At 36.3% G+C, this 15,661-nt stretch overlaps 1 protein-coding gene across 1 annotated transcript; it reads right to left on the bottom strand.

Annotated features, from left to right (window-relative positions):
- Positions 1-6,312: 6,312 nt before the first annotated feature.
- fbxo4 (F-box protein 4) lies at positions 6,313-14,854 on the bottom strand. Its single transcript, XM_079827032.1, has 7 exons — positions 14,525-14,854; positions 13,205-13,443; positions 12,838-13,061; positions 12,646-12,721; positions 10,161-10,330; positions 8,239-8,426; positions 6,313-8,151 (listed from the first exon to the last, which is right to left on the bottom strand). The coding sequence occupies exons 1-7, from the start codon at positions 14,663-14,665 to the stop codon at positions 8,068-8,070; spliced, it is 1,122 nt and encodes a 373-aa protein (XP_079683158.1). The 5' UTR covers positions 14,666-14,854; the 3' UTR covers positions 6,313-8,067.
- Positions 14,855-15,661: the final 807 nt, after the last annotated feature.

Here is a 15,661-nt window from a genome sequence, read left to right as displayed (position 1 = left end):
GAAAATATATTTTGATTTGATTAACTATGTATAAATGTAGGCTATTCTTAATCAATGGTCTTTGTAGCGTCTCATCTCGTGCACTTTCTTTCCCAAGTGTAGCTGCATATAACATTCCTGAGGTAAATAAAGTCAAATATAAAAAATGACAGCCCTCAGCTGCTTCTCAACACTTTTAATTGGTTTACATATTCATAAAATATAATATACGAATGTAACAGTTATTGCCATAACCATTCATAAACACTCTAGCTTGTATAACTATGAATAAATACATATGTAAACTCCATCGCATAGCTGTTTAAAAACTCTTCCAACGGCGCTGCTCCATCATTAGTTTTTTTTTTTTTTTTTTTTTTAAGCTTTATTTGAACATTCAGTTTGCAATATGGTACAACAAATTTAGAACATAACAATAATTACGAAAAACATCACTAAAAGAGAGAAAAAAAACAAAAAAACAACATGAATAAGCAATACCATAGCTCAAAATAAAACAAATTGGCAGAAAAGAAGAAAAAAGGAAGAAAAGGGACAAAAGAGGGCATTACACAAATGAATAACAATTACAGATTGAGTACAGTGAAAAGTTTGTAGGCTGTGCAAACTGTACATGTTCTAAGAGCTTTTTTGTTAAGTGAGACTGAAATTGTAAGTAAATAATGTTTTATCTCTTGTAACAATACTACAAAAACAGGTTTACAATTCGCAAATTTACATTTATGAATGTAAAATCTACACAGAAAAAGAATTAGATTTATTATAAAGCAGGTTTTTGAATCTGCTTCAAAAAATCCAAAAATAACAAATTTAAGGTTCATTGAAAATCCTTGTAAGATAAAACTTGAGATAAATAAACTAACATCTTTCCAGAGCTGGGAAGTATAATTGCACAACCAAAACAAATGAACAAGAGTTTCAGTGTCATTCTGACAAAAGGAACATTTAGAGTCAAAATTAGATCTAAATTTGTTTTTAAGAAAGTGTTTGACAGGATAAATGTTATGGAGTAATTTGAAAGATATTTCTTTAACTTTGTTGGTAAGGAAAAATCTATGTTGAATGGACCATATATTTTTCCAATTTAAATTATCAAAAAGGTTGTTCCAGTACGAGACTGCAGGAGGGGCAGAGACAATGTTCTCAAGGAATAGAGCTCTTATTTTATAATTTCTCCCTTTTTTCCGGGCGAAACATATGTCACCTACAGGTGTGTTGACAGGTTCAGGAAAGGAAGTTATTCCTGAAGAAAGAGTATTGTTCCTGAAAAGCATGCAGATGCCAGATGGAATAGCATCCATAACAGTGGCAAACTCTTTAGGTGTTACGGGTATACTATATTCTGAAAGAAATTCTGTATACCTAAAGAGCAGACCTTCCTTGTTAAAGAGCTGGCTAACATGAAATATTCCATTATTGAACCAATGATTATAGAACAAAGATTTATTCTTAAACAAAATATTCCTATTGATCCATATGTAACACCGGTGGGGAGAAAAATTATGTTTGTAAATAAGAGTCCATGCCAGAAGAACTTGCTGGTGAAAGTTAGAGAGCTTTACAGGGAGTTTTTGGACATCATAATTACACATTAAGACAAACTTTGTGCCACCAAGCTGCGAGAAGACAAATTGAGGGAAAATATTCCAAATAGTGGTGGGATTATTTAGGAATCGGCTAAGCCAATTTATTTTAATTGTATTATTTAATGAATTAAAATCAATAAAGTCTAATCCACCCTTATTCTGGGAATTTAGAATCACTGACTTCTTCAAATAATGGGGCTTGTTTTTCCATAAAAATTTTGACAAGATTCCGTCGATTACTTTACATGTGGGTTTATTAATGTACAGTGACTGAGCGGCATAAGTAAGGCGAGATAGACCCTCTGCTTTAACAAGCAAACCTCTGCCTTTCAGAGAGAGGTCTCTCTGTAGCCAGCAATTGAACCTTTTTTTTGTTTTTGTAACAATTGGGTTAAAATTTGTAGAGCATCTATGATTGTCTTTAGTTATCTGTATACCCAAATATGTAATACAATTTTTAACTGCAATACCATTAATTGAAGAAGTCATACTGGTTTTCACTGGGATTAATTCACACTTATTAAGATTAAGATGTAAGATGATGCTTTAGAGAAACGCTGGAGAATATGTAGGGCTGCTGGTATTTGGAGAGAGTCTTCTAAGAACAGAGCAGTATCATCTGCTAGCTGACTAATTATTATTTCAGTATTTCCGATATGAATGCCTTTTAGATGACTTGCTTTGATATATGAACATAGAAATTGTGTCGCAATCAAGAAAAGATAGGGAGATACTGGACATCCCTGTCTAACACCCCTTTTTAAGGAGAATCTAGGAGAGGTACTATTACTTAACTTAATTGAGCTATTACTATTCACATACAGCATTTTGACCATATTACAAAAAGGATCTCCAAAGCCAACTTTGTGCAGTGCTTGAAACAGAAATTCATGTTCTAGTGTATCAAATGCTTTATAATAATCTAAGAATAAAATAAAGCTTTCATTTTGAACTAAATGTGAATAATCTAACATATCTAATATTAAACGTATGCTATTTGAAATATGTCTGTTAGGTAGAAATCCAGACTGCGTTTCATCAATAATGGAATTTAAAATACATTTTAATCTTTTAGCCAGAACTAAAGCTATAATTTTGTAGTCATTATTTAGCAAGGAGATTGGGCGCCAATTATCTATGAGAAGGAGATCTTTGTTTGGCTTTGGGATTAGGGTGATTATTCCCTGACATAAAGTGGGGGGAAGAGAAGTTCTCTCTGTGCTTTCCCTAAAAACCTCTAATAGAAAGGGTGCTATTTTTTTGCTGAATAATTTATAAAACTCTGAGGTGAGTCCATCATTTCCTGGAGATTTTCCATTTTTTAACAAATTAATTGCATCAACAATTTCTTTAAAGTTAATGGGGGCGTCACAGAAGGTTTTATCTACCATATTCAACTGCTGTGTATTCTGGAGAGACTCAAAAAAATCATCTGCATCTTGGTGGCAAAATTTGGATGTATATAATTCACTATAGAAATTAGCACAAAACTCTCCAATACGTTTTTGATCTTCACTTAATGTTCCATCAATTATGAGTTTTGTTATATTATTTTTTTTTGCTTGTTCCCTTTCTAATCTAAAGAAGTATGCAGAACTTTGCTCACCTTCCTCAAGCCACTTTCTTCGTGATCTAATGAAGGCTCCTTCAGCTTTATTTTTATATATTTTATCTAATTGGAGTTGTAGTTTAGCAAGTTCAGCTTTTTCAGAATCAGTGATATCTTCCATATTTTTAGCTAAAAGATTGGTAATTTTAGAAATAACTTCATTCTCATAGGTTTTTCTTTTTTTAGTTAAGTCACTACTGAATTTACGAAAATATTTACACACTTCAAATTTAGTTAGCTCCCAATTATTACTGTAATTATTTTCTTCTTTTGCTTTATTCCAAAATGTACTGATAATGTCATCAATTTTGTTTCTGACTTCATCATAAGAGAGGATTGAATTATTCAGCTTCCAATAAGAGGGAGTTTTATATGAATTAACATTATTTGAAAGAGGAATTTGAATAGTAATAGACTTATGATCAGATAAAGGTGAAGGTATAATGTCAGATGAAATATTATGTAGCTCTTTAGAAGCAAGCCATAAGTCAATGCGAGATTGGCATGATAGAGAGTTATTACTCCATGTAAATGCTTTTAAGGATGGGTGAGTTTCTCTCCAGCAATCAACCAAAGAAAATCTTTGCACAAACATCTTTAAGTAGTTAGAGTTAGAGTTATTAGATTTGGGAGGCCATCTATCAATATTATTGTCCATAACCACATTAAAGTCCCCCCCAAAAACCAAATAAGAATTGGGGTAGTTATTTAACAGTAAAAGTATGCGTTTTTCCAATCGACATAAGAAACTTTCATTGTCTTTTTGTTGATTGAATCCATAGAGATTGGTAACAATAAACATCTTATCTGAAATTTCAAGTAAAAGGCACACATAACGGCCATTTGAATCACAGTCCGAAAACAGTATTTTTCCCCGTAAAGCGATGAAGTAAAATGCAAACCCCAGCTGAGCTTGATGTTCCATGGGACATCCACAGGTCCATACCCCATTGTGATCTCCAAAAATGTAAATCTTCTTTGACTGAATGACATTCTTGTAAAAAATAAAAATCAAGGTTAAACTGTTTAAGGTACAAAAAGACAGCTTTGCGTTTGGTAAGGTTTCTCAGCCCTCTAACATTAATAGAAAGAATAGATAGAGCCATAACAACAGCAAAAAACACAAAAGAAAAGGAAACCTTTAAGCAAAAGTTACGAAAATATGATACAATTAACGTAGCAAGGATTCACACTTGCCTAAGAAGGAGTATAAGCATAACAGAGCTCAGCAAATTCTATTAACAAAAAGTACTAATGTGTTAAAGTAGTGCAGTACCAAATAAAAAGTTGTAAAATTATTAACAACAGGACGGGAATATAGAAGAACAGGTAATCCGTATTATTCAAACAGAATAATATTAAAACTCCTTGTTTTGTCCAACAGACTGTAAACCATTTACAATAATGTAAAGTGCAAAATTAACCGTTTTAAAACGTTTAGGTTAACACAATACCTGCCTAAAAGGCGTGACGTTACTGTTCCGCGTAGAAATGCACCTGAAATCGTTTAACGTTAGAGATCCTGAAGAACGAAGTTGTGCGGAGTGGAGCGGATAAACAAAGTCAGAAAGCGGAGTTCAAGTTGGTGGAAATATTTCCGTGCCATCCACAAAGGCCCTTCCTCCAACGAAATAGGCCCGCTTGTTATCTCGCCGCGCTCTTTCCACGAGAGGCCATAGTTTTTTTCTGTTTTCCCGATCCGTCGGAGACAAATCCTCTGAGATTTTTAAATTGTTGTTCCTGAGAAAGGGAGAATCCTTCGCCGCCCGCCAAACTGCATCACGATAGAAGCGTGAGGTAAACTGAAAGATGATCCCCCTAGGTTTGTCGCTGGTCATCTGTTTACGACCGAGTCGATGTACAGTGTCAACGATGTATGGAAGTTTGTCCTTTGCTTCTGGTAAAAGCTGCTGACAAACCTGGACAACCCGCTCCCGTACATCCTCCCTCTCTGTTTAGGGTATCCCATAGACTCTCAGATTCCATCGACGTGTGTATCCTTCGAGGTGAGACAGACGTTTTTCTTGCTCGGACGATTTCATCTCAGCGTTTTTCACTTGAGATTTAATTGCGCCAAGCTGAGTTTTAACGTCCTTAACTTCAGCACTCACAAACTCAACAGCTGTCTTCACGTCGGCTATCTGTTTCGTGTTTTCAGTGATGGTTTCTTTCATGCTCGCGATTGCTCGTGCATTTTCCCCAACCATTCTTTCCAAAGAATCAGAACGACTGTTAATTAGTTGCGATAGTTCTTTGAACTGTGCGAGAATATTGGCAGTATCGCGGCTCTCTACCTTCCGATGTTTGACTATAGGAGAGTCATGTGGAGTGTCGGGAAGAGAAGGATATGTCACCTCAGCAGGCATGATATCTGCAGAATCCATTTCTGAACTGAGGTAATCATGCAAATTTTCGCTCACAAGTTTGTTTGAGACTTGCTGCATGGACGAAGTAACATTAACTTTGTTAGCAGGATTAGCTTTGGCTTGGCATACGTTCTTATTTTTCCTTTTCTCAGATTTTCCCATTTTCTATCCTTCTACTCGTTGCTGCAGTCATTTATGCACTTAGATATAGCTGAACGGTCTCTATAACTGCACTACTAATAAAAATATCAGCTTGAATTTGCCGAGCTCTCTAAATCACGTCTTGTCAGAGCGCCATCTTGGGAGCCTCCGCTCCATCATTAGTTCAGACCATAGGTTCAGACAGGTGATGCACGCGACGCGCAAAGACAGTTGGGTGTTTTTCACTCTCTACTTCCTGTGAAGTGATGTATCGATGTTCCCTTCTTCCCTCCGCCATTCGCAGTGCCCTTCAAACTGAACATGTTCGCTCCCTTTGGATTGAAATCTCACTTAAAATGGCGGAATACCCTCTGAAGTCCACTTCGCAGTTCACTCACGGTCGAGTGGAACGCACCCCTTATGTTAATCCAGCCCTGTACATACATTCGAGTCCTGATCGGGAGGTAAGTCTCAAACCACGTGATCGGGCCCGATTTCCGATCACATGATCGGATCGGGACATCCCTAGTACAAACACATACTTGCTTGTGTAATTTTGCTTAATCCTAATCCAGAGCTACATATAATTCCCCTGTTAGAAAAAATATTTATGAAACATTTTATTTTACTTTTTTTTTCAGTCAATTAAGACAACATTAAGACAATAACAGGTCAATTGTCAGAAAAGTGCAATGTATAACGTGCAATGCATAAAAACGTCAGATCAGTTCACTGAATTATGTACAACCCCAAATCCAGAAAAAGTTGGGACATTTTGTAAATATAAACAAATTTTTAATTTGATGGCTGCTACACACTCCAAAAAATGTTGGGAGGCAGGCATGTTTACCACTGTGTCACATCACCTTTCCTTTTAATTACACCTTTTAATAGTTTGGGAATTGAGGATACTAATTGTTGCAGTTTTGCAAGTGGATTTACATTTACATTTACATTTATGCATTTGGCAGACGCTTTTATCCAAAGCGACTTACATTGCATTCAAAGTACACATTTTACATTTTGTCAGTTCTTGCTTTCCCTGGGAATCGAACCCATGACCTTGGCGTTGCTAGCGCCACGCTCTACTGTTTGAGCTACAGGAAAGCCATATTTATTTATTGCCCAATCTTGCCTGATACAAGAAAGCTGCTCAACAGTCTGTGGTCATTGTTGTCTGATTCTCCTTTGCATGATGGGCCATACATTTTCAATAAGAGATAGATCTGGACTGCAGGCAGAGGGTCAAGCACATTCACTCTATTGTGTAGTGTCTAGAAACGACTCTGTTTTAGCACGTGCAGCATGAGGCCTGGCATTGTCTTGCTTCCCAGGAAAGATGTCATCTTGATGGCTTTAAACGTCTCTGTACAATATAAGCCTCCACAATGGTACCTTCATACACATGCAAGTCACCCATGCCGTTTGCACTGATGTACCCCCATCCCATGACGTGTTTGCTTTTGCACTTGTCGCTGATGAACGTCTGGATGGTCCCTTTTGTCTTTGGGACTGAGAACTCGATGTCAGTTTTTTTCCAAAACCAAGATTTCTTTGAGATTCCAGTGGCATTTCTTGATGCAGTGCAGACTGTTTTAAGTGACGACGGATTTCCGAAGTACTCCTGAGCCCATGTGGCTGCATTTAACAGAGTAGAATGACGGTTTCGCATGCAATGCCGTCTGTGGGCTCAAAGGTCACGCACATTCAACAGAGGTCTCCTGCCTTACCCTACACGCACTGAGATTTCTCTGGATTCCATGAAACTTTTCACATTGTTATGTATGGTAGATGGTGACAGACCTAAATTCTTTGTAATCTTGCATTTGATTTTTGAATTGTTTGACAATTCTCTCGTGATATTTGGCACAAAGTGATGAGCCATGACCCATCTTTGCTTGCAAAGACTCAGATGCTCCAATCACGATACCCTCACCGATTACCAATTAATCTACTTATTGTGGACTTATTGTGTGTTTAAAAACACTTGGATATTCTATAAAGCTGTTCAATTTTATTTTGCGTCTCCCAACTTTTTTGGAGTGTGTAGCAGCTATCAAAATTGCAATTACGTTGTTCAGTGAAAACTTGGAAATCTTTTCTTAGTACTTTTTCCAGTTAAATAAAGGTTAAAAAGAATGAACAAATAACAGATTCTTGATTTTATTGCATTTTACAAAATGTCCCAACTTTTCTTGATTTTCTTGGATTGCAGATAAATTCCACTGTATGATTGTGGTCACTACCAAAAGTACAACCACCTATAATGGTGTGACTCGTATGTTGTATCTTTTGGATAATAAGATGCCTGAAAGGCCTCTATTATAATATAGTACATCCAGCAGCATCTTGTCAATCTTGGTAGTTACAGCTTGACTCCAGAGTACTTCAGCAGCCAATCAATGCCATCCAACAGTCCTGTTAGTGTTTCTGCTGTCGTGTCCTGAACCTATAGTATCATAAAACATATATTGAACCCTTGTAGAATGTTTTATGTATGCCAGAAATTCTTTCCAGATGCAGTTTGATATCTTACCATCCAGGGGTTGGGCAGCGAGCTGAGCTGAAGCTGATGGGCAACTGTCACACAAGGTATCCTGTGTCTGTCTGCTGTCTCTCTCGACACACAGGAGAGCACCAGGATAGGGCGGGACACAGCTCCCACCTCAGGGTCTAACATAACCCTGATCTGTGCCCTTTCCTCCTCCCACTCTCTGTCCGCTCCTCCAATATATGAACGAGAGATATACAGTATAAACTGCAAAAATCACTACATGTGCTTACAATGCTTTAGCAAGCAGGACTGTAAAGAAATTCATACGTAGGCACAATTTATATTTGTCAACATAACTAATTTCACGCATTTAAGCATAAGCCTTTAAAGGGGTGGTAAAACACATTCTTTTGAAGGCTTGATTGTGTTTGTGGGGTGCACTGTAACATGTGTTCATGCTTCGTTTTTTAAAAAAAAAATCATTATTTTTCATATATTTGACCTTTATTCTACACTGCTCTGTCCCTCCTTGTAAAACGGTCTGATGCTTTCCGGGTTGTATGAAGCCAGTCCCTCAAAAATACGCGATGGGCTCAGATTGGTTAGCTGGCCCAGTGTGTTGTGATTCGCTAACCGCAGTGTACGTTTGTCGGAAACGTCACACCCCTTACCTTCACCGGTAGACTGTGCTTTGGTCAGTATTAGAAACGATGGCGTCAATAAAACCACACCAATCTGAGCCCGAATCAGACCCAGAACATTTTAGTGAAGATGATCGAGCAGAACCTGTTCAGTCCTCAAGAGTAAAGACTGCAGATCTATAGTGATCGCTACTGAATGGCACTGTTAGTTTTGTATTTTTAGAACGATTATAGCCAAATATCTGTCGCAAGAACTATTAACCCAAAACACTAAACACTGGCTTTACTAGTAAGTTAGCCAAATCACACACAGAACCATGTTTAGCAAGCCTGTAGATAAACAACACATAAAAGCTCTAATCAAAGAATCATTTACACTAATGCCAAGTTCGCTGTTGAGATTTTAACGTTAGTGTTTGTAACGTTAGGTGTTCGTCGGATAACGTTAAGTATGAATGAGCATTTAACAGACTGGTTTGCAGAACAGTGTTGTCATCTGTTTACTTCCTTGCTACAATGTACAACCTATTACAGGAAAACACATAGATGAAAAATAAATCAGACTTACAGGTTGTGGCCCGTAAACAGCTTCTGTTTGTAAATCCAGCTTTCAGGACAAGCCGTTGTGCATATCCTGTATTGAACTCGCGAACATTGTGGAAGTTTTCCTCCGTGAAATGTGCTGCGGGAGCCCCGCGCGCGTCGTGCATTCACACACTGGCAGTGTTTGTCTTATGCAGCTGACGTTGTGCAAATCCGGCATTGAACTCGCGAAGATGGAAGTTTTCCTCCGTGAGATGTGCTGCGGGAGCCCTGCACGCGCCTGTTCCCTTCTGTCTCATACACACGTGCATATAACATGCTGTATGTTAAACGCTCTGCAACGCACCCCTGTCCCTATGAAGGCTGAACAAAGCAAGTACCCCAGACCTGCAATCCGGATGAATATAACAGCGTTTCCTCGGCATCGCGGCAACAACACTCCAGCCTAACTATACCACAACAGCGCCGCGATACAAAATGGCGCCCCCGACCCCCTATTTAATATTCTCGGAGGAGAGGTTTATGTAAATATTGAGCCTGGTGATGTCACCAACCCTGGAGGAATGTGTGTAGTCGCCTACTGGCTGTTTGCTGTAGTTCTTAGAAATGGATTTCTTTAAAAGCAAATATCTCCCTTTGCTTTAAACTTTGAACGTTCTAACTTTGCAGATGTTGTTTATGCTCAAGCAGCAACATTACACGCTAGCTAAAGTTAGAATAGTGAAATCGTGGTTTACCACCCCTTTAAATCAAAAGTACGCTCGAACACAACAATCATACCTCTTTCTGTCTCAGCATTTGCCACAAAGATGAATCCATTCATGGCTTGGCAAACTTGATTAAACATGGGGTTAAGGCTTAAGGGCATGCAGGATTCACTATCCTCCTGATAGACAAAGAGTTTACTGCGCAGACTGAGGTGCTCCAGGCGAGCTCTTTCTCGCTCCGTCCTAAATCCACAAACACAGACTCTCATTCATACAAACTGGATTACATGACACATTTACACATCAGCTCAGAATGAAAATGATTTCATGCTCATTCTACCATTACAACTTTTTTTCTTTAAAGAAATGCATACTTTTATTCAGCAAGGATGCAGTTAATTGAGCAAATGTAATTGTCTCTCAAATAAATGCTGTTCTTTAGAACTTCCTATTCATTAAAGAATCCTAAAAAAAATGTAAGCTGTCTTCAACATTGATAAAGAAATGTTTCTTGAGCACCAAAGCAGCATTTCTAAAGGATCACATGACACTAAAAGCTGGCTAATAAAAATCAGATTTACCATCACAGGAATAAATTACATTCAAAGAAATATTAAAATAGCAGACGGTTATTTTAAATTGTAATACAATTTCACAATATTACTGTTTTTACTATATTTTTAATCAAATAAATGCAGCCTTGGTGAGCATAAGAGACTTCTTTTAAAATTAAATGGAAATAGAAATTTAACCAACCCCCTAACGCTCAAAATAATTCATTGGTTTAGTAGAGCCAACTCAAATTAAACAAATTAGTTCAAACAAATTAACTTTTATGAGTTTTTAGAACTTTCACAAAACTAGCACATTTTAAGTAATCTGAATTATTTCCTTGTTTTGAGTGTTGTTTCTTTTAATTTAGACAAACTTAAAGCCAAATTAATTTAGACAAACAAAAACCAAAGCATGACACTCAAAAGCAAGAGTAAATGCTAAAATTAAGTGTTATATAATGTTTTTTTGTGTGTGCAAGATTAATGTGGGAGACTAGATTTAATATTGTTTAATGTTTTGTTATGCTAGTTTAGAAGAGTTTCATTATGTTGTTTTTTGTAGGGTTCTCATCATGGTGATGAGTGGAGCATGAGCTTAGTTTGAAAACAGATATACTGTATGTTAAATATCTTATGTTGCTGTACTCATTCAGCAAGTGCTATGCTATGCTAATGCTATCAAAAGATTGTTACCAATTGACCCTTTTCACAGACTATGATGATGCGTTTTAACGGTCATCAATATCGTAAATCCTGCAACGTTCTTTGTCATTTCATTTTAAAAATATATACAGGGGGGCAAAAAAGTATTTAGTCAGCCACCAATTGTGCAAGTTTTCCTACTTAAAAAGATGAGTGAGGCCTGTAATTTTCATCATAGGTACACTTCAACTATGAGAAAATCACATTGTCTGATTTTTAAAGAATTTATTTGCAAATTATGGTGGAAAATAAGTATTTGGTCAATAACAAAAGTTCATCTCAATACTTTGTTATATACCCTTTGTTATCTAACCTATGTTACCCAGTCTCCAGATTTCAACCCCATAGAAAATCTTTGGAGGGAGTTGAAAATCCGTGTTGCCCAGCGACAGCCCCAAAACATCACTGCTCTAGAGGAGATCTGCTTGGAGGAATGGGCCAAACTACCAGCAACAGTGTGTAAAACTTACAGAAAACATTTGACCTCTGTCATTGCCAACAAAGGGTATATAACAAAGTATTGAGATGAGCATTGTTATTGACCAAATACTTATTTTCCACCATAATTTGCAATTAAATTCTTTAAAAATCAGACAAAGTGATTTTCTGGATTTTTTTTCTCATTCTGTCTCTCATAGTTGAAGTGTACCTATGATGAAAATAACAGGCCTCTCTCATCTTTTTAAGTGGGAGAACTTGCACAATTGGTGGCTGACTAAATACTTTTTTGCCCCACTGTAAATATACATTTATAACACTAATACTTTGTATGTTATTACTTTTGCATCAAATTAAAAAAACAAGTTACCGCTGCTGTGAGTGTGTTTCTAATACAGCGTCTATGGGAGTGATGGTGAAAATTAACATATTTCTCTCTTTTGACTGCCGTTATCAATCTCACTCTATTTTTTCCCTGTTTTGAAAGATGTGAAATCACTATTGTGGCATTTTTCTTTTGGGCACACAAAAAAATATTTAATGTATTCTCTCATTCACAGCTATAAAATTGGACGACTTCCGCTCTGAGAAACCTACAAATTTGAAAAGGGTCTATTTTCAAGGTAGCATTGATTGAATTAGCTAGTTAAAGCTAGCCAAGTTTCCACTACTAAAAATATGTAAGTTGAAATTACATGATAATTTTAAGTTAAAAGTATGAATTAGCTGAATTAGCAAATAAAATGTATGAGTACAAAATAAAAATCTGCAAGTTCTTAACTTAAAACATTTGCTGTAACTGTTTATTCAGGTTTACAGTGTAGTGTGCATTTCTGAATGAGAATAAACTATCCTCTTCCTTACCTGTTAGTTGAATATAAAGTCGCAATATTGAATCTGTGCTGATCTTTGTGCTTAAAACTTATTCCAGATCCAATGCCTGAAAAAAAAAATCCCATTAAGGTAAAGGTCAAGTGCAGAAAAAGCAACCACAGCACACAACATCCATTTATCCAGTTAAATAACCAACTTGAATGAACTATAATGGCAGGGCACCATCAATCTGACGATGAGGTATTCCTGCTATAGGCAGTAAATCTGGGGAAGTCATGATCTTAGTCATGAGGGAAATCTCTAACTGCTCAAGCCCCGGGCCAAACATGGCGAACTGTGGCTCTGCAACCGGTACGAGGGACTGGAAGAAGGAAGTCACAGACTCAAACGTTGCCCTGGGTTGGTGTCGCCACTGGTTTCGACAGTCCGGGCAGATGCGTAGATACCTGTGGGTGCCATATCAAAGAGAATATATTAGTAAACATTATGGGTTTTTAAATACAGGCTAACAACTTTCATAGGTACAAGACCACTTGTGTATATTATTTCTGTTATCAAAGTGCCATCTGCCTCAATGTTAAGCACTTACTCTGCCATATAATCATGATCAAATGGCATCTGAGAGTCATACAGCACAGCTGAGCCAGTGAGCTTGACACGAGGCATTGATAAATGGTCAAATGACTGCCAGAGCGGCATATCACGCAACAGGAAGTACTTCCACAGGACAGGGTCTCGAACCATTGACCGCCAATATGTACTGGTGCCTCCCAGTCTGCAGAGGTCTTGCGGAGACAGGAAGGTCATAATAAGAAACTGCATGTCAACCTGCGTGTTTAAATAAGGAAGACAAAAAAAAATGCATTTTGGAATATTGTTTAAAGAATTAGACCGGTCAGAAGTTTTGAGTTGGTAAACATTTTACGGTAAAAAGAGTAATATATTATTACAATTCAAAATAATTGATTTCTATTAGAATATATTTTAAAATGTAATTGTCAAACTGATTTTTTTAGGATCATTACTCCAGTCTTCATTGTCACAATTAATAATGAAATTATTCTAATATGTTGATCTGGTGATCAAGAAACATTTATTATTATCATATAATATCAATAATATTTGTGTGGGAACTTTTTTGTGTGTTTTAATGAGTAGAAAGTTCAGCATTAATTTAAAATACAAATCTTTTGTAATATTACAAATGTCTTTACTGTCACTTTTGATCGATTTAATCATTCTTGCTGAAGAAAAGTATTTCTTTAAAAAGTCTCACTGGTCCTAATCTTTTAAGCGTTATTTTAAATAACACTAACACTAATAATAACACTAATTATTAAGAGACATGACCTGGTCTGTAGTCTAGTCTACATAGAGTTTAGTATACAGTGGCAGCGCATACTACCATACCTTACTTTTAATGCAGTATGTTGTAGGCTACACACTGCACACAGTATACAAATTCTCTATATGCACATAGACACCATGCTTCAGAAAATGAGCGAATAACAAGTGAGTTTACGCAATACTGCGTCCCCAATCCAATGCACTTGATTTGACCATCTATATCAAGTGTGATGTACTATAAGTAATATCAGCTGTGATTTATTTTCATTCAAATTATTTGACCAGACTACCAAATTATTACTTTTTTTAAAGGAAATCATTGAGGTAAACTTCAAAATAATTCCAAATTGATAACAGGACCCCATTTGCTGAATTAAATAAGCCAGGTGATGAGTTCATCATGTAATAATGTAGCATGCATTAACATGACACTCTCTGTCTGTCAGTAACCAGTAGGCTACGTAGTAAGCTAGTATTCCATTCCGAACATAGCCATAGTATGTACTTTTAATAAAGCGTCAGGTAAATAAATAATTATGAAATGGAAAGAATCGTGTCTTACCGACAGATTATCCAGAGAGGCGCCCGTGACGTCATCACTTGTCCCCTGAACATCATTTTGCTCATTTCTTTGTCGTCTTGTATCAAAAAACCTGTCTCGAATACTCCTGAGACTTTGTACGACTATAGATCGGCTCAGCATACTGACACTTATTTGTCAACAATTTCTTAGATTACTATATTTCTATATGTAACCTGTTTGATAAGAGTAATTTGCTTTATTTCACATGATATTTCAATTTCAGTTGTGCAATCTGAAGTATTCCTGTTGCTTTTCCCGGAACTGTCAAAAGTTACACGTCTCTCGTGTTTTCATAGGCGTGTATGCAACGTCACGTACAGTAATGCATTGTGGGAATTGTAGTTTTGAAAACCGACAATACAATAGAATAAACCTAGGACGTAGTTATCATTTTAATAACTCAAACATATAAACAGAAATAAATCACCTTTAAATTAACAAATTAATTTTATTTACAATTGTATTATTTGTATCTACATTTTAAAAAATTTAATTGAAGCAGCAGCTTTAAATGACCATTTATTTTTCAATTTAAAAATGATTTAAGTTTAACACATTTTAAAAGTATAACATGTCTATTTAAAAGGAATGTATTTATTTCCATTTTAATGTTTGAATTATTAAATTGCCAACGTATCCCTTCATTTTATTTTTAAGTGTCACTCTAATCCTTCATAAGGACATGCTCCAAACACATAACCAAAGCAGTTCAGCTACTTAAATATTGTTCATCTCGTGCAGATCGCAAGACTTCATTTAAACTTTTTTTTCAATTTGTGATCTGTCTAAGGATTCCTTTACAGAGCAGCTACTGTATGTCTGATGTTTTCAGAAATTGTGTGAGGAAAAAAACCCACAGTATTAATGTTAATCACAGCCACCCATTAGTTTACTTCAAATAAGCATACATAACCAACAAAATATTAACCAGTAAAATTATGTAGTGTTGCTCATCACCCCAGAACTGATAGCAATGTAAGCCTGAGATCACATTTGAAGCAAATGTTAAATTACATATAAATCTCGTCTTATGAATATTACACCAGCACTTTTTAGAAGTCGCAAGCTGGACTGTTTATGAAATCATAATGCTTTTTTTATTGCCTCACCTTGAAG

This window comes from Gobio gobio, assembly GCF_949357685.1.
Source record: "Gobio gobio genome assembly, chromosome: 10".
NCBI classification, from domain to species: domain Eukaryota; kingdom Metazoa; phylum Chordata; class Actinopteri; order Cypriniformes; family Gobionidae; genus Gobio; species Gobio gobio.
This window is presented reverse-complemented; position numbering and strand designations above follow the sequence as displayed.

What these genes read in the sequence shown, in the direction of transcription:
- fbxo4 (XM_079827032.1), bottom strand. Translation starts at nt 14,665, where the DNA reads ATGCTGAGCCGATCTATAGTCGTACAAAGTCTCAGGAGTATTCGAGAC. An exon ending in CCTCTCTGGATAATCTGTCG is followed by an intron (nt 13,444 to 14,524) that starts GTAAGACACGAT and finishes TTAAACACGCAG; the next exon opens with GTTGACATGCAGTTTCTTAT. An exon ending in CGCTGCCCAACCCCTGGATG is followed by an intron (nt 8,152 to 8,238) that starts GTAAGATATCAA and finishes ATGATACTATAG; the next exon opens with GTTCAGGACACGACAGCAGA.